This window comes from Pithys albifrons, chromosome 21, assembly GCF_047495875.1.
Source record: "Pithys albifrons albifrons isolate INPA30051 chromosome 21, PitAlb_v1, whole genome shotgun sequence".
Taxonomy (NCBI): Eukaryota; Metazoa; Chordata; class Aves; order Passeriformes; family Thamnophilidae; genus Pithys; species Pithys albifrons.
Window position 1 is genome coordinate 8,471,692 of NC_092478.1, and position 18,290 is coordinate 8,489,981.

General features: G+C 48.3%; 1 protein-coding gene and 3 non-coding genes across 4 annotated transcripts in view; all 4 read left to right on the forward strand.

Annotated features, from left to right (window-relative positions):
• Positions 1–342: 342 nt before the first annotated feature.
• Positions 343–18,290, forward strand: part of TEX14 (testis expressed 14, intercellular bridge forming factor) — a 30,205-nt gene continuing 12,257 nt past the window's right edge. Inside the window, exons 1-18 of the mRNA XM_071574922.1 lie at positions 343–478; positions 4,921–5,035; positions 5,329–5,494; positions 6,391–6,527; positions 7,154–7,235; positions 7,675–7,805; positions 8,590–8,703; positions 8,983–9,106; positions 9,784–9,962; positions 10,955–11,106; positions 12,524–12,714; positions 12,903–13,053; positions 13,391–14,349; positions 14,937–15,040; positions 15,963–16,042; positions 16,587–16,853; positions 17,402–17,502; positions 17,793–17,900. Coding sequence (XP_071431023.1) covers positions 343–478; positions 4,921–5,035; positions 5,329–5,494; positions 6,391–6,527; positions 7,154–7,235; positions 7,675–7,805; positions 8,590–8,703; positions 8,983–9,106; positions 9,784–9,962; positions 10,955–11,106; positions 12,524–12,714; positions 12,903–13,053; positions 13,391–14,349; positions 14,937–15,040; positions 15,963–16,042; positions 16,587–16,853; positions 17,402–17,502; positions 17,793–17,900 — 3,297 coding nt within the window. The remainder of the gene's footprint in view (positions 479–4,920; positions 5,036–5,328; positions 5,495–6,390; positions 6,528–7,153; positions 7,236–7,674; positions 7,806–8,589; positions 8,704–8,982; positions 9,107–9,783; positions 9,963–10,954; positions 11,107–12,523; positions 12,715–12,902; positions 13,054–13,390; positions 14,350–14,936; positions 15,041–15,962; positions 16,043–16,586; positions 16,854–17,401; positions 17,503–17,792; positions 17,901–18,290) is intronic.
• On the forward strand, positions 1,234–1,447 carry LOC139681772 (small nucleolar RNA U3). Its single transcript, XR_011699549.1, has one exon. It is a non-coding gene; the product is annotated as a small nucleolar RNA U3 (small nucleolar RNA).
• LOC139681770 (small nucleolar RNA U3) lies at positions 2,465–2,678 on the forward strand. The gene has a single exon (XR_011699547.1). It is a non-coding gene; the product is annotated as a small nucleolar RNA U3 (small nucleolar RNA).
• LOC139681771 (small nucleolar RNA U3) lies at positions 3,983–4,196 on the forward strand. The gene has a single exon (XR_011699548.1). It is a non-coding gene; the product is annotated as a small nucleolar RNA U3 (small nucleolar RNA).

Below are 18,290 nucleotides of genomic sequence, written 5' to 3' on the forward strand. Positions count from 1 at the left end.
GCGGGGCCCGGCCCGGCGGCTGCGGGAACGGGGCTCCAACGGCCCTGCCTGACCCGGGCGTGCCGCTGGCGGTGTCCCCGCCCACAGGCCGCTGCACCTGCAAGGGCTCGTCTGGACCCCCCCGGTTGTCGCTTCTCCCGTCCGTGCTTTCGCGGTGGCCGGTCCCGCTCCGACCTGTCTCCCAGGGCACAGGGAGGCTGTTTCTCCCTCCCATCTTGGCAGTCTCCAGGACACAGCCACAACTGTATCAGCCGCTGCAGGTTCTGAAATCAGAAATAAGTTGCAATATTTTGCTGCTTTATGACGTTTCATACCTTTGCCCAGTTCTGATGAGGAAAGAAGATGGCTTATCTTACCCAGCCTCCATTTCCGTGCCCAGTGAAGCTTGGAGTTATAAAAGGTGACTCCCTGGAAGCTGAGCTGCATGACTACACCAGGGAAGGGAACCATGTGAAAGTGAGGGAGCTGCTGAAGAGAGGTAAAAGCTAAGTTTAGACAAGTAGTAGCAGAAAATATTTCCTTTTCGCTGTATGCTTTCATTTCTGGTAAAAAATAATTGCATCTGCTTTCACAGTTCAGTTTTATCAGTGAAATATATTTTAAAATGATTTATAGTTGTTCTGATAAGTAAGAATAGTTATTGAATTCAAAAATGTATTAAAATAAGTACATTGAAAACTAATATTTTACTGGTAAGGTACAAATAAGGAAATTATTGAAGCATTGTAAAACTAAAACTCTTAGTCTGCTGTAGCAATGTTCTCTTTGAACGGGATTTTAATTCAGATTGTAAATTGCTTAAGGTATAGCTCAGATACTGGTGTTTCTAACGCCGGGATTCGTAACCACATGGGAACAGGGGACTGTGTAAGGGAAACCCAAAGCTTCACGCAGTTCTTGTTCTGTTTCACGATCTAAGCCGTCCGTGGGTTGCGCAGTTGGAGCTCCGGCAGCTCCGCCTTTGGGGGAGGCGGGGCGGGGCGCGCGCTGTGATTGGACAGCTGAGGCAGAACATGCAAATAAGGGGGCGTGTCCATCAAACCGCCCCACGCGCGGCCCTTCGGCGGGTCCCGCGCGCTCCCGCGGGGCTCGGCGCGCGCTCCCGGGGCGGCGCGGCACGGGCGGGGGCGCGCGGGCCCGTCCCGTGTGTCCGTGGGGCGGGCGGGGCGGGGTGTCCGTGCGCTGCAGGGCGGTGCGTGCGGGTGGGGCGCGCGCGGAGGGCAGTGCTGGGTTAAGACTATACTTTCAGGGATCATTTCTGTAGTTGGTCACTAGAGGAGAGTGATCTTCCCTGATCGGCGTCACAAACCACGAGGAGGAGCGGGGTGTTCTCTCCTGAGCGCGAAGCGGGCGGGCGGTGCTGCCTGGGCAGGGGCCGCCCGCCATTGATGACCGTTCCTGGGTCTCCTTGTGGGTCCCGGGAGGGAGAGAACACGGGCTGAGTGGTTTGTGAGCCGCATTTTTTTTTAATCTGGTTAAAAAATAGATTCGATAAATTGAGTTAAAAGGGGGACGAGAGGCCGTTTCGTGCCCAGTGAGAAAACGCTCCTCGCTTGCCCTTTGCGCGCAGCAGTAACACAGTGCGGGCGGTCCCTCAGCAGGGCGGGACCAGCCAGGCGGGTGCTGTGACATCGTCTCTCAAGTCCGCTAATGTATTAGAGCGACTATGGAGAGCCTGTGCGAGACTTCCCTGTCATTGCGTGTTGTGGGAATCTGTGTCCCTCAGGCTCCACCTGGAGCGTCCTAAACTTGGCATCACATTCTGATGGGGGCTGGGGTGAAAGCGCTCCATGCTGTGCTCTTCATGCCGTGCAGCGCCATGGAAGGTGGATGTGTCGGGTTGGATCCGGGATCCAAAGGGTGTCTTCAGGGACGGGGAAATTTCTCTGTTGTTCTGTCGGCGGTGCTCTGGCTGGATCCAGAGCTGTAAGGTGTTCGTTTAATGCTGCCCCGTGGGGCGGTTCTTGTTGCTACGTGAGTGTGTGCCTGGAAGCCTCGGGAGCGGCGGGAGACACCCCGTCGGCGCCAGGCGCCAGTCGTGCCGCGCTGCTGGTGTCGCTGCCGGGGCTCTGGTCCTTTGTCGGCGCGGGGCGAGGGGAGCACGGCCTGAGAACGGTTCCCTGTGCCGCGTCGTGACAACGGGCACGGCCCGGGCTGGGCGGGCGCGGCGTCATCGTCACGTGAAGGGAGGGCCCGCATAGGGGGCGCCGCGGCCGCGCTTCTGATTGGACAGTTGAGGCAGAACATGCAAATAAGGGGGCGTGACCACCAAACCGCCCCACGCGCGGCCTTTCGGCGGGTCCCGCGCGCTCCCGCGGGCTCGGCGCGCGCTCCCGGGGCGGCGCGGCACGGGCGGGGGCGCGCGGGCCCGTCCCGTGTGTGCGTGGGGCGGGCGGGGCGGGGTGTCCGTGCGCTGCAGGGCGGTGCGTGCGGGTGGGGCGCGCGCGGAGGGCAGTGCTGGGTTAAGACTATACTTTCAGGGATCATTTCTGTAGTTGGTCACTAGAGGAGAGTGATCTTCCCTGATCGGCGTCACAAACCACGAGGAGGAGCGGGGTGTTCTCTCCTGAGCGCGAAGCGGGCGGGCGGTGCTGCCTGGGCAGGGGCCGCCCGCCATTGATGACCGTTCCCGGGTCTCCTTGTGGGTCCCGGGAGGGAGAGAACACGGGCTGAGTGGTTTGTGAGCCGCACTTTTTTAACGTGGTTAAAGAACAGATGTTATGCTCTTACAAATAATCTCTTAGTGCGAGATTGAAATGTGTGGGGGAGGCTTGATATTGGCCGAGAAGACACACACACTGCTACAGCTCAGGTTGAAGAGATCCTCACAGTGACGCAGCTGCTGCTGCTGATACCCAGCCCCTCGAGCCCCTCAAGATCTGGTCCAGACTTGGCAATTTTTTTGTTCTTTTCATATGTTGATCAATAGCGATAAGTAAGACAGCTTTAATTAAACAATTCTCGAGTGAGCCTTGTAGGCCTGGCTAGTAATTTGTTTTAAGGAAGAGGGAACACGATGCCAAGTGGAATGGGCTCTGGGCAAGTCGGCAGAGCCGAGCAGTAACTGTGGGAAAGGTGATTTGGGCATTGGTGATCGCGACTGCTGACCCATTGCTTACCTACTGAAAACGGACCCCAGACTCAGCTGGAGGGGAGGGCTGCAAGTATGGGCTGATAGGATGGGAATCAAGACGTGTAACTAGCAGTAAGGGTTTGACTATTAATGACAAAGTTACAGAGTTTGTAACCCATGAATGCTGATGCCTTTGTTGATGATCGGAAACCCCACCCTTCTGTGGGAACTGCCCAGCTCCTTGCTTTGGACGAAGTAAACAAAAATACCTCCCGCTGGTGTGTGGATTGGCTCTGCACAGCTGGGAACGAGGCTGTGCTCGGGACAGCGGTACCAAAGGGTGCACAGCATGTCGGGGCCAGCGAGCCCTGCTCCGGTCCCGTCCCGTGGTGCTGTCCCTCGAGGCCGGGTGGCCGTGGGGCCGCGCTGCCACTCGCTGGGGTGTCGAGGGTGAGCAGGAGCTGCTCTCTCTCAGCACAGCGGGGAAGAGCGTCTCTGTTGGCCGCCCCAGCCCCGCTCACAGCCGAGCGTGCTCCCCCTTGGTGGTGTTGTCACTCGTGTCCCCGTGCCCGGGAGCGGTGCCGGTTCAGGGGCGGAGCGCGGGCTGCGGGTCCAGGGGAGCTCAACGTGCGCAGCGGTGCGCGAGCCGCTGGGGGGGAAGAGCTGTGATTGGACAGCTGAGCCAGAACATGCAAATGAGGAGGCGTGTCCATCAAACCGCCCCACGCGCGGCTCTTCGGCGGGTCCCGCGCGCTCCCGCGGGGCTCGGCGCGCGCTCCCGGGGCGGCGCGGCACGGGCGGGGGCGCGCGGGCCCGTCCCGTTTGTGCGTGGGGCGGGCGGGGCGGGGTGTCCGTGCGCTGCAGGGCGGTGCGTGCGGGTGGGGCGCGCGCGGAGGGCAGTGCTGGGTTAAGACTATACTTTCAGGGATCATTTCTGTAGTTGGTCACTAGAGGAGAGTGATCTTCCCTGATCGGCGTCACAAACCACGAGGAGGAGCGGGGTGTTCTCTCCTGAGCGCGAAGCGGGCGGGCGGTGCTGCCTGGGCAGGGGCCGCCCGCCATTGATGACCGTTCCCGGGTCTCCTTGTGGGTCCCGGGAGGGAGAGAACACGGGCTGAGTGGTTTGTGACCCGGGTTTTTTTAACGTGGTTAAAAATAGATGGCAAACACCTTGTAGTGAAGTCTCTGAGTCCCTTAGCGAGGCTAATTCAGTCTCATCGTTTTGCTGTGTCAGGCTCGTTGCACTCCGTGAAATTATTTGGAATAAAGTTGCTTGAGTAAAGGAATATTTGCCTAATTCTTCTTTACTACTTAGGCATAAGGTAGTTAATTATTAATGCCGTCCTCCAGTGTTATCTGTGCCCATCCAGCTGTACTCAGAGAGATGGGTCTGTAAGATATATCTCCTATATGTAAGTGCTCATACTTGCTTATAAGTACATATAATGTACCTACATATGAATATTTATATATACATGTTATATAAATATTAATATTTAAAATATATAATAAATGTCCTTACATGTATATATAGGTACAGGTGATGTATTTATAAATATACACAAGTACATAAGCACTTGTTACTTACTTGCAAAGTACATGTAGTTACATGTAAGTACATCTGGTACTTACACATCCTTTATTTAAAATCGTTGTGGGTGAGCAGTGCATGATACATACAAGAAGTCACAAGGAAACTAATTTCCTCTTTTTTCAATTTCTTTTACTACATTTCCAGAACTGCAGAAAGGTGAATCACAGTCAGGTTCAGTGATAATGGGCTGACATCTTCACTTCGAGGTGAGGGGGAAACAAGAGCCACGTCGGAACCTTGTGTTTCCTCACAGGTGTTTTTGTTGATGCTGTGAATTCCATGGGCCAAACTTCGCTCTTCGTTGGTGCCTTGCTGGGTCTCACTAAAGTGGTGCATGTGCTCTTGCTATATGGTGCGAACTCTAATCAGTTAAGTATAAAATTTTTCTGGTTTTTTTTAAGTCAAAATTAATATTTAATCTATTTGTTGCTTTAGTCACTGTAATACACAATATTCACAGTACATAAATTAGGAAGGGGTTAAGATGCATGTTGGTCTTTTAGCCAAAGCTCAGACGTGAGTAGGTGCATAATTTTCCTTACTTTATGAGGAATTTTGCTATTTGGGGGTACATAAACATTGTAGATACGCTGCTTTTCCCACCTCCTCTGGTGAGTGGAGCAGGGATAGACTGAACCATTCCTGCTTTGCTGTTCTTCAGTCGCTGTTATGACGGGAGCACCCCAGTCCACGCAGCTGCTTTCTCAGGAGACATATCAATTCTGAAACAGCTGCTGGCCAAGGGAGGTGATCTGAGAGTCCACGATGAAGAGGGGAGGACTCCTCAGGACTGGGCTTTGTCAGCCAGCAAGGACAGCCGTCGCCAGGTACGTGCTGAACGTGTGCCAGGGGAAACCCTTGGCTTCAGCTGAGATTGCACGTTAGAAAATTACCAACATGTCGGATCATTATTCAACCTTATTTTCCAGCATCAGCAGTGGTGTTTTGAGGTCTCATGGCTTGGCATGTGTAACTGAGGGGTTGCTCAGATGTGGGTGTGTACCTGTGTAGCTTGTGAGGACCTGAATGCGTCAGTGAGCAGTGACAGAACAACAGGCCCTTCTTTTCCACGCCTGCTGTGCAGTTTGTGTGTGTGGATGTGCCACCCAGGAGTAAATCTGAAGTAGTTTCCCTGTGTATCCCAGTCTGTGCATGAATAGTGTCAGCAAATGGGTTGTTTTTACTTGCAGCAAAATGTGATGTCAGAAGGGCTTTTATAGAATCATAGAATCAGTTGGGTTGGAAAAGACCTCCGAGATCATAAAGTCCAACCCTTAATCCACCCCCTCTTTGATTACCAGATCATGACACTCAGTGCCACGTCCAATCTCACCTTAAAAACTTCCAGGGTTGGAGAATCCACCACCTCTCTGGGCAGGCCATTCCAATGCCTGAGCACTCTCTCTGTGAGTGCAGTATTGATTTAAAGCTCTGGGTACTTCTCTTGCCTGTTATTACAATGCTCCTCTTAAAGAGAAATCTGATATTACCAATTGCAGTGGATGAAACCTTGAAAGTTTATCACCTAATATTTGAAATAAGCTTTTCTTCCATTTTCATAGAATTAATTTCCTTCAATTTTTTCTGTGCGTGCATTTCTTGAAATACCCACTTAAATATTGCAGGGAACCAGGGGCTTTTTTTCAGCAGTCATGATTTGTTAATTGAAAATGGTTTGATTTATTCTGAAGTCACTTTTTGGTTGTTTTTCCCTCCTCTGCAGATGCTGAGTTTTATCAGGATGCAGACACTGCTCATGCAGAGCACAGTGCAGAGTTTCCCCTCTCATCCACACAGGAGGTTTGTCTCACCAAAGGTTCTGATTTGCAGCCCCTCGAGGCTTCGGGGCTTTTTCCACCGGTAAGAAGATATTCTGCTTCCACATTCTGTTATCTTAAAACTAACAGTGGTATCTCTTTGACAACATCAGATTTAGATCAGCTGTATTAGGAATGATGATGCTTTTTATTCCTCTTGAGACAGCGCCAAATAGAAACTTGATAATTGTAAATATCTGTATATTAAGGGGCAGTCTTGAAATCAGCATATGAGGCACTGGATTTTAACAGCATTAAAATGGCAGTACCAGGAAGTAGTTTGTTGCTGGACCTTTTAAAACCACTGCAGATTTTTTGGGTGTGTTTCCAACTGTTTCAAGAGCTTTTGTCAGATACGTGTTGGGAAGAATACGTGTTGTGAACAAAAAGCAGTGCAGGATGCCTGTGTGTGCATCTCTGTATGTATGTATGGTCTATCTTGCTTAAAAAAAATACATATCATAACACAAGGGTATTTAGAAAGTTTTAATGAGCTGCACAATAATTTGGAATTTTAAAATCCACACTACCCATGTAGGACCAGTAAAATTCATCAGTGGAATTATGTGGCTGTTGCAGAAGTTCTGCATTTTTTCCCCTCTATATTTGTGTTCTACTTCAAACCTTGGCATATTAATTACTCTCCTTGCTTATGTTTTTGATGTTTAGAAAAACTGACAGGGATTTGATTAGATTACTGAAAGGAGAAGACAGTGTGCCCACGGACATTTCCAGCTTTGGTTTTGGGAAGGTAAGATGCTGTGGGTAATGGTTTTCTAATAAGATTAGAACACTGTTTCAGCCTCACAGTAATTACCCCACCTGTGCTATTTTTAATTTTTAGTATTCTTGTTTCTACTGAAATGGTGGGAAAAACCCTGTGAAAAGCAGAAATACTCAGGCCCTTAGTGGTTAACAGGAGAAGCTGTTTTGGAACAGGCAGTAGAAACTCCTGCTAAATGTCACCTGTGGGAGTTCCCACTGGCTGGTTCTGGTTCTGCTTTCCCTGTTTCAGCGTCATAGAAAGTGAAGCTTCAGACACTGCTCTCCAGCACCTCCTGCTGCTGTTGCATCCCCTGCTTGGGCTGCTCCTGTTGCAGTGGGTGCACTCACAATGTTAGTGAGTTTGGGGCAGATGTGATGGATTTGAGGAGTTGATGCACATTCCTTTGGGTTATGCCCTGTTTCAGTTCTGTGTTGCAGGCAGAGACCAGCTGGGCTACTTGGCATCTGTCCCAATTATTGGGGACAAAGATGTGGTTCAGGCTGATGATGAACCAGCGTTTTCCTACCACGTTGGGCCCTTCATGGTCATGACAAAGTAAGTGGCATCAAAGGGATTTCAGCCCCTCTTAGTGTGTTACCTGTTACCATTGCACAGCAGGTTGTTGTACCACTGCTTTGTCTGGATAGTTTTCCATGTTTATTCTATATTTATTCACTATTTCCTGCTTGCAGCTTGTTTTCTGCCTTCACTAATTGATTCCAGACTCCCTTGGCATCTGAAAGGACAACCTACAAGCAAGATTAACCCAATTATGGCTAATCATTCATAGCAATGTTTCAGTATTGATTCCTTTGTGGTAGGAAATAGATTTGGGGGTGCACAGACTGTGTTGTTCAGCATTTAGTCCTTGGGAGTGTTGGGTCAGGCTCTTGATACCCTCGTTTGCAGTCCAGTGGCTCAAACTTGTGGTGAAACAAGAGTTACAAGGGCAGACTGAGCTTTCTTGTAAAATATTTGGTGTTGTGTATTAATTATTGTGTTTTAAACAAATAGTTGTGAGTCAGAGGCATCCAGAGAACTGGCAAATTGGTGATTTAATTTTCCCAAAGCTCTCACTTGTGTCACAGTGAGCTGATGGCCTTTAGAGAGAGGAGTTTTGTTCTTTACCTTGGGCCATGGAAGGATGTCCTTGGACAGTGAAGTTGTGCTGCTCCATCAGTCTTGAGCAGTGTGAGTTTATTGTCAGTGTGAAACAGGAGATACTGTAGCCAGAATGCTCCATGTCAGCAACAGCAGGAGGCAGCACCAGAGCATTCCAGGATTGGAGAATTCTTTGTGTGAAACATTACATAACTGGAAAAAATTCTCCTTCTTGCAGCCTGGTGTGGGCAGGCAGCAGAGTGACAGTGAAGGAGCTGGCCCTGCAGCCCCCCGAGTGCCGCTGGAAGCAGCGCCTGGCTGACCTGCTCCTGGCAGAGCAGGAGCTCAGCAGGTGGGAAGGGCCTACCTGGGGTCCCTCTGGGTGTCCCCAGGACTGGGAGGGTGGCACTGACCTGGGAACGCTGCTGGCTGGGGCTGCACTTCCCAAGTTTTAAAAAATACAGTTCTCTCTTCCTGTCCCTTCCTAGAAATCTACGGTTCTTTTAAATGTATATATTTCAGAAAATTTAAAAGCGTTTGTGTTCTGTTGATAAAAACACCCAGAAGGGAAGGAGTTTTCTTATTGAATCTCAGATTGGCCTTACAATTTCCTTTTCTTCTCCCTTGGCAGCAAACTCCACCATCCTCACTTGCTGCAGCTCCTGTCTGTCTGTCTGTCCAGTGACCTGGAGAAGACCCGTTTGGTGTATGAGAGAGTGCACTTTGGCTCTCTGTACAGCATCCTGCATGAGAGGGTAACTGGAGTGCTTAGGCTCTAAAGAAATCAATTTTAAATGCATTGTGAAGTTCTTTAGTACCTCCTTCTAACATCTTTACTCAAAGAACAAGAAGGCAAAGTCCTCAGGCTGTATCTGTTGTGGCCCCTTTGCCCTTTCCCTTTTCCCCTTTAGCTGATCTGTGTTTTATGTTTTGTAATTTGATATTTTTTCTCTACCACTGTTTTGCAGTTGAGTTGTTTTATTTAACTGTTTGAGTGCAAATGTCTAAATTACTGAAGAAATTGCAATTCTAGGCAAGGAATTATAAGACCACAGAATCACAGTCTGTTCTGAGTTGGAAGGACCCACAAGGATCATCGAGTCCAACTCTTAAGTCAATGGCCCATACAAGGGATTGAACCCCCATGACCTTGACATTATTACAACCAAATTTTAACCAACTGAGCTAATCTCAGGGTAGTAAAGAGCTCATTCTGCTTCAGAGTTTTGGTGTAGCCAATACATTTTTAATTATTTTAAGGTATCAATACTTGGTTTGGTGTTGAGAACAAACAAGTGCAGTTCATTTAACTGTTTAGTCCAGTGTATTTTGTGTTTGCTTTGTTTGCTGCCTTCTGCACTGTGATAATTTGCCCCAGGCCAACCTCTAAGGCCCTGCCATGCCCATGTGGTGCCTGTGGGGTGTTTTCCAGCGGGCAGAGTTCCCAGTGCTGCAGACAGAGACCATCCTGCACATGCTGCTCCAGGTCATCGGTGCCCTGCGGTTCCTGCACTCCCAGGGCTTTGTCCACCGCTCCCTGTCCTCCTATGCCATCCAGGTTGTGTCTTCTGGGGAGGCCAAGCTGAGCAACCTGGAGTACATGATACAGAGGTAAAGCCCTTCCTCGGGGTTGCTGTTAAATGGACAAACAGAAGTTTACCCCAAATCGTTGAAGATTCAACACCTCATTCAATGATCAGTAATTAAGTGCCACCAGTGATAGAAAGAGTATTTCTTGTGTGAGGGACATCATTCATTTCCTCTATAAATTATTACTGAAGTTATTTTTTAGGCACACCTTTACACTGAAAAACAAAGACTGGCAGCTTGAGGTGGCACCTTCTTGTAATTTAGCCCTGCTCAGAGAACACTGGCCAGAGCTAAGGGGTTCTTTGTAAAGCTCCTGCTGGGAAAATGCTCAGCTTTTTCTTCGTTCTTTTTGAGTGCAAAGTTGTTAAAGGAGGTGTTACTTTCCCGAGAAAGTCTTTGCCAAAAGACATTTACTGGTGTGGAAATGCTGCCTTTTCATGTGCAGGTAAAGAGCAGTGACACACGGGGGTGTTTCACCCCTGAAGATACTCCTGGTTAGTTGAGTGTCCCAGTGTGGTTAAACACAGTAGGTCATGGTGGCCAAAAAGGGGACACAGGTCACAGTTGTCACACACGAGATAGTTTATTAAATTACTCCATGAAGAAAGAAAAAGGAAAAAAAAGCAAACTCTAACTACAAGTTACACAATATGTATTGTAAAATCCCACCCATGGCCACCTCCCGTTGGTTGAATAGCAGTGTCCATAAACTTCATTACAGCTTCTAATTGGATGTCACTCTTTGCCCAGATGTTTTCTCTCCCGTGAGAAATTTACCTCTTCAACATTCATTTCTCATGGATAGATTCTCCCAAAACCTCCTTATCTCATTTTGGTTTTACTACCTTGCTGATTTTTCTCACAGGACTAAGTTTCAGTGTTCTCATATTTGTTCCAAAAGGTACCAACTACTCAGCCTCTGACACTGCCTGCAGCTCCAAAGGCCTTTTCTTAACTCAAAAACTCTTAATAATCTTCACATCCCAGTTCACAGCTTTTCCCCCTTTACACAGCAAAGACAGTGGAGAACACAGTGACCTGACCCGGATCCCTGTGCCAGTGCAGCTGTACAGGTGGTGCTCTCCTGAAGTGGTCCTGGAGAGAGCTGTCACAGACAGGGCAGATGTGTTCAGCTTCTGTGCAGTGCTGCAGGAGGCCCTGACAGGTAAACCCACAGGCTTGGGCTCTCAGGGCTCATACAGAGTTAACCTGAAAATAACGGACGAGGCAAGAAAGAAGCAAACCCAAATGTTAATAACAGTCCTGCCTTTTGGCCACCCCAACCCCTGCAGCGCTCCAGGCTGGGCACAGAGTGGCTGGAGAGCAGCCAGGCAGAGGGACCTGGGGGGACTGAGGGACAGGAAGCTCAACAGAAGCCACCAGTGTGCCCAGGTGGCCAAGAAGGCCAAGGGGATCCTGGCCTGGATCCAAACTAGCGTGGCCAGCAGGGCCAGGGCAGTGACCCTTCCCCTGGACTCTGCCTTGGGGAGGCCACACCTTGAGTGTTGTGTTCAGTTCTGGGCCCCTCAGTTCAGGAAAGAGATTGAGGGGCTGGAGCGGGGCCAGAGAAGAGCAACGAGCCTGGAGAAGGGACTGGAGCACAAGTGCTGTGGGGAGAGGCTGAGGGAGCTGGGGGTGTTCAGCCTGGAGAAGAGGAGGCTCAGAGGTGACCTCAGCACTGCCTGGAACTCCCTGAAGGGAAGTTCTGGCCAGGTGGGGGTTGGTCTCTTCTCCCAGGCACTCAGCAATAGGACAAGGGGGCACGATGGGCTCAAGCTCTGCCAGGGGAAATTGAAGTTGGAGATGAGAAAAAACTTCTTTGCAGAGAGAGTGCTCAGGCATTGGAATGGGCTGTCCAGAGAGGGGGTGGATTCCCCATTCCTGGAGGTTTTTAACCTGAGCTTGGCCGTGGCACTGAGTGCCATGATCTGGTAAAGGGACTGGAGTTGGACCAAGGGTTGGACTTGATCTCAGAGCTCTTTTCCAACCCAGTCAATTCTGTGATTCTGTGATTACTGGAAATGTCTCTAAAATGTAATCAGAAAACTTAAACCCATGTAGCTAAAGGGTGAGATCAGTGTTGGTGGTAGAGAAATAAAGTTTTGTGTGGTTTGCTGTTTATTTTTCTCTTCTTCATACCAGGACAGCAAAACATCCAGTTAACTTTTTGCAGTGTTCAAAATGAGCTTGTGCAGCTTCCATGTGTTTGATCAGTACAATAACTCAGGGGCAGGTTATTGCTAATACAGATAATGCAGTTTTACTGTTATTACAAGCAATATAATATATGTTTTATATTCACGTTGACTGTTTTGCCAGTGAAATGAGATAAGCAATTCCCCTAAAAATGAACCTCTCTATTAGCTGGTTGGTAATGAAGAACCCTCAGCCTGCTTGTTTGCAGGGTCAGCTCCCTTTAAAGCCTCCAGTGTTGGAATAAGATGGGGAGGAGATGCCAGTGCTGTTTGGTTCATGGCATCAGCTGTAAATTAGGGAGTGGGGAGGCAATAATGCTAATTTTTTTCTTTTAATTAACATTGATTTACAGCTGGTGACATAAAGTCTATACTTGTGTCTTGCAGAGAGCCCTCCCTGGAAAGGCTGTGAAGACTCAGCCATTAAGCAGCTCATCATTTCAGGGCAGCAGCTGGAAGCAGATGTCAGGCTGCCCATGCTCTATTATGATGTTGTCAAGTCAGGACTTGAACCCAAACAGAGGAACCGCTCCATGAAACTCCAGGATATTCAGTATATATTGAAAAATGACTTAAAGGTGACTTCCAGAATTGTAATCTTTCAGGGATGTGAAACAACAAGAGTTTTGTGTCCATTCAGATTCAACTTGTTGTGCTTCAGTCTGGGTGGGAGCCCATTCAGCACTGAGATCTGACCTTGGAGGGAAGGCAGAGACACTGAGCTGTCAAACCTAGTTGTATTTTAATCCATTTTTTGGTATTCCAGGACTTGGTTAAGTCTCAGAGTGGTCATGCTGATGACATGTCAAAAGCACAAAGACCTGCTGGTTTTGGAGATGTGAACATCTGTTGGGCATCAACTTGTAGCTACCAGAAGAGAACAGTGGAATTCCAGAGAAAAGAGACAACCAAAGCTGGTGAGGTTCTTGTAGTAAGATGTGATGTGTCCTTCATTAGTGTGTTTCTCAGTCCATAGCAATCTAACATAAATAATTAAAAGGAGAGCACTTAGAGATTTAATGACACAGTTTGAAAATAAAAAGCAGTTGGGTTTGGATTTTAGCTGCCATCCTAGTGGTTGATGGAGACTCAAGATGCTAAGCCTGGTTAATAGTTGTTGTTCAGGCACACTGTTTTCAGCAGGTGTTAAATGCTGCTCATGTCATCTCTAAAATGAACCCCTAGATGTGCAAAGGCAGTGAGTTTGATGGACTTCTGGAGAAGTGGCTTAATGCTTTAAATCAAATTTTTCAGATGGCTCTGCTGCCCCAAGAGACCCTGATTTTCCCGAGGAGAGAAGTGCTTTGGTGGTCCCAGAGGCCTCAGGGAGTGTGCAGAGAGCTGGCCAGGACGAGGGTCCTGATGTGGCTTCTGAGGCCCAGCCAAGCCCCAGCGAGAGCGACGCCGATGAAAGTCTGCGCAGCTTTGAGATCAATGAAATCTTTGCCAGTTACGCAGAAGGTCACGGGGACTCCCTGGGAGAAGAATCTGGATTAGATCAAACCCTAAAGGAGGCAGAAAGGCAGCAGAAGGAAGAAGATAAGAGTTCCCTGGGAGTCCTGTCTGTATCCTCTGGAGCAGCCTGTGAGGACGAGGAGGAAGGGGACTTGTCAGGATCAGGCACGTTGTTCACTGCAGAGGAGGAGGATGAGGAGGAGGAGGAAGGGAGTGAGGCCTCTGAGCTGTCACAGAGGAGAGTTGCTGCTGGGAGGAGAAGGGGGAGCAGTCCTTCCCCAGATGAGCAGCTCATCAGCAAGTGTGTGCTGAATATAAAGATTATCCAGAGCCTGTTGCAGCAGGCAGCAGAGTCCCTGGGCAGGACAGAGCAGTACCTGGACAGGCTGGAGGCTCTTGGGAAGCAGAAGCTGCTCCCAGGGATCAAAGTCTGTGATGTTTCTAAGCAAAGCTTTCCAGAGGGACACCAGAACAGGGCTGAAGGTGCTTCCCAAAGCACCAATAACCCTTTTTCTGGAGCAAACACATTTCCACACAAGGCTGTAGGTCCACCATGCAGTGACTACATTCCACCTCCAATCCCACGTCAGGCTCAAGGAGTGTTGGGTGAAGGTGAGTTTCAGGCTGTCCCAAAGACAGCCTGGGAAATACAGGCAATTCAAAACGAAAAGAGGAGGAGTAAAAGTGAAACCAACCATCATGGCCTCGGCTGCAGTGTGAGGAAAAGCCTGGATGACCCAGTGAGCCTAAACCAGGAGGTAAAACATTGGGCCAGGGAGGGTGTGTTTATCACTTGTGTCCTTGAGCAGGTAAAGAGGTGGGTGAAATACCATGTGCATTATATATGGGGATGAAAATAGGGTGCTCAGCAGGGCAGTAGGTTATTTCTCCTTTCTCCCCACTCCTCCCAGCAAAATACTATCCCAGTATAAAATCCTATACTAAAATGGAGATTGATCAAGGAAACAACTTCTGTTTGCATTGAGGTCTAAGCTGCCATTATTAAGGACTTCTGGATCATTTTCATTAATAAATACAAGTAGCCCAAAGAGAATGAGAGAAACTCATGTACATATGTGCTGTGGGAATAATCTCATCCCCCTGGAAACCACGTGTTTTGACAGTCTGCCTGTGCCTGCATTTGAAACCCACTGTAAATCCTGGGCAGGGTTTCTGCTAGGCCAAGGCTTGGAGTTGTCATCCTTCCTCCTGAGCAGTGCAGCTAAAATATCAAGGAAATCAAATTTGCACGCTCTGGTTCTCAGTGTGTCTCACAGGGAGCTCAGCTGGTAACTGCCAGAATGCCCAGTGTGTGCTGAATCATGGCTGCTTGGACTCATTTCAGCATTTACTCCCACATGTGTCTGTGAGATGCCAAAAAAAGTTCAACTTGCAGTGTCAGAGAGGAGGTGATTCACATCCTGCAGCCAGAAGTGGAGAAGGGACATGGTGAGTTTTGGGTGTATTCATCGAGGTGTTCCTTGTGCCAGAGTCAGAGGAGGATCAAGGCTGGCATTAAATATCTTCAAATAAACCAAAAGCAACGACCCTGCTGGGAATCCCTGCCAGATGCAGAGCTGGGGGAGCTGCTGGGACAGGGCAGTTTAAGAGTGGTGCTAAAAAGATTTCAGCTGCCTCTGTGAGGGTGTTCAGTGGCCCAAAACTGTGCCAGTGCCTGAGCAGAGCAATGTGGGGAGTTACCAGTAAGGGAGGTTCTCTTTTCTGGGCACAACCTCCTTCAGTTCCCAGTAGAAATTCTTTTAATATCATCTCTTTGTATTTCTAAGTAGAAGTGGCAATTACACGTTAAAAGTACCTGCAAAACTTGTGCAAATTAATTTTGGAATGATGGGGACAGACACCTCCTCCAGTGCTTGGGTCACATCAGTCAGGACAGGTTTAAAATCGATTCATGACCCATTTGGATCAGTAAGACCTGTTGGTAAAGGCTGTACTTGGTCAGGACAGAAATAGTCCAGATGCTGAGCTGTGGTCAGAGGGTCAGGGGGAGGGTGGGTGGGTGAGTGGTTGTTCCCCCACTCTGAAGTTGTCCCCTGGTCACCTGCATAAAGCACATCCCCACAGCATTCTCTGGGTGCTGAGCAAACTGCATCATCTGAAGGCAGAGGCAGCCTCTGAGATCTGGGGCTGAATGCACAGCTTGTCTGGTTAATCTGTAATAGACCTAAATAACTGTCTGTGCTTTCCAAGCCTCTGACAGCTCAGTCTGCTGGTTCTGGGGTGTTAAAAGGCTGAGAGCACATGGGTTTAATTAATGCCAAAACAACTTCTAGTCTTTTGCTGGCTGGGGAATACTTAACCCAAGGCACTTGTGCATTGAGTGTGTGCATTTCATAATGATTTATTGCAGGTGCTATTCAAAGCCAAGATCTGAATTTTACAGCAACAAAACAAGTGAGGAGAGGAGGATGATGCAATCAGAATGGAGGAGTAAGTAAATCAGTGTTAAATCAGCATTAATATCAAGTCTTACTGCAGTGCAATAAAACTTAACACTTCATTCCTTGATGAAGAAAGGACTGCTTGGCATAATTGCTGAAGATCTCTGGGGTTGTTCTTGGATGAAAACCAAATGAGTAGGATCCTGTGTCTTGCACATTCTGGGCATAAAACAATCACAACCACACGAAGATGGTTTGATTTCTGTAGCTGAAGGAATTTCTGGCCTTGTTTTGGGCAGTGGGTGGATTTAAGAAGGGCAGGGTGGCAGTGACCAGTGGATGGCAGCACGGGCATGGATAATAGAGAATCAAACTAACAAAAACTCTTCATGTAAAGATTTGTCCATATCAGTTGCTGCAGGTTTTAAAGCTTTCCTTAAAATGAAAGGAAATGTTTAGCCCTTTTCGTGATAAACACATTTATAAGGTATAAGTTGAGCATTTCCAAGTCTGCAGGCACAGTGAAACACAGGGAATGCTCTGAAGGTCCATGTTCTGTTGTGTGAACAGAGAATTTTGTTCTTTTTGTGCAGCTGAGGTGAAGCAAATGGCCAGAAGGGTGGCCTCAGGGCAGCTGGAGCTCAGCTGTCCCTGCCCAGCCAGTGAGGGCACCTCGGAGAGCGAGGCAGAGAGTGCCAGGGAGACCTTCCAACATGTCACTGGCAGAGCCCCCAAAAGTGGAGCCCAGCAGAGGTGTGGGTGGCAGTCAGGTGATGATGTTGATTCCTGGGATGCTGGCAGTGAGGATAGAACTGAATCCGAGAACAGTGATCTGGAGTCTGTACTCTGCACTTCTAGAGGTGAGGAACAAAAAAATGCCTTTCTTCTCTTTTTGTCTCTCTCCATCTCCAATCTGTTCTCAACTGCTGTGATTTTGTGACAAGAATTGTCATTTTTGCCTTCCAGAGTCTTTCTCCCAAAGCAGGACAGTCACTCAGGCTTTGATGAACATAAATAATGGACTCAGCTGAGTGTTGTGTGTTGGTAGGGGCAGGTGATGCCCAGTGAGCTTGGAGGGTCTCCATCAGTGTTGATTATTACCAGGTACCAGCCTGGGAGACCCAAAGCTTGCAGATCCACCAGTGCTTTCACACTTCATTTCTTTCAGTCTGACTACAGAGATGCTTTTCCTGTAGCAGCTTAGTGGGTAATAGTTGTGGATAAAGAAACAAGGAAGGGTTCCCCTGCCTGGATTAATGAGGTGAGCATTTAAATGTCATTGTTTCTCCATGTTCCTGGCAGACAATCAGTGTTCCTGTCCTCTCTCATGGATATTCCATCAGTGGCTCAGATCTCTCACTTCATATGATTTTATGCCTAATAATTTTGTCCCATTCTGACATCCTAGGGAGGAGTTTCCAGTTGCCATCACAGCATGAACAAGCAGAGTCTGGAATAACCATTCACAAGGATTCAGTCCTTCCTCAACAAGCTGAGAACCTGTCTGGAGTATGTACAGAAATCCAGGAATGCCTTTGCAGTCAGTTGGCTGTGGAGCAGTTCAGCCTGGCTGCTGAGCTGAGGAACAATCCCCCTCCTCCTCCTCCTCCTCCTCCTTTTGTTGTTGTTTGGGTCTATGAACCATCCAGGTAATGTGAGGAGCAGGAAATGTAATGTGGGCTGAAACTCAGAGTGAAGCAAGTCCCTAGAATTTCAGTTTGTAGTGTTATTGACTGAAATATCTATTCTTTATTAATAGAGAGTGGGGAAAGCACCTCAGATGCTGATGTCTTTCACAGGGTCGTTCAAGAGAAGTGCATTCTTCCCTTGGTTCACCTCCTGATGTGTCTGAAGAATTCTTCACTCCTGATTATTTCCTTCCTCCTGAGGGAAGTTCAGAACCAGAGGTAAAAGTAACAGAAGAGACATTGGACCTAAGTTGCCCAACATGTGGAATTGTGCTCCCATTTCATTTCAGTAGAGCTGTGGAAAATGGGAGAATGAATTTTTTTTATTCTTTTCTTTTGAGATGTATGTGCAAATAAAGATTTAGATGAAAATTTGAACCCTGTTTCCTTAAAACATATTTCCCTGCCCCCCCCAAAAAACCCCAAACCCCTAAACAAACCCCCACAAACACCCAGACTCCCAAAACAGCAGGGGTATGTTTTATTAATTTATTTCCCATGTAATTGCACAATCTGTGGCTGAGTAAAGCTTCTGATAGTTGATAATCTCAGCCTTTCCTTCACAGCTCTATCAATTACAGTATTCAATAGTCTTAGAACAGTCGTCAT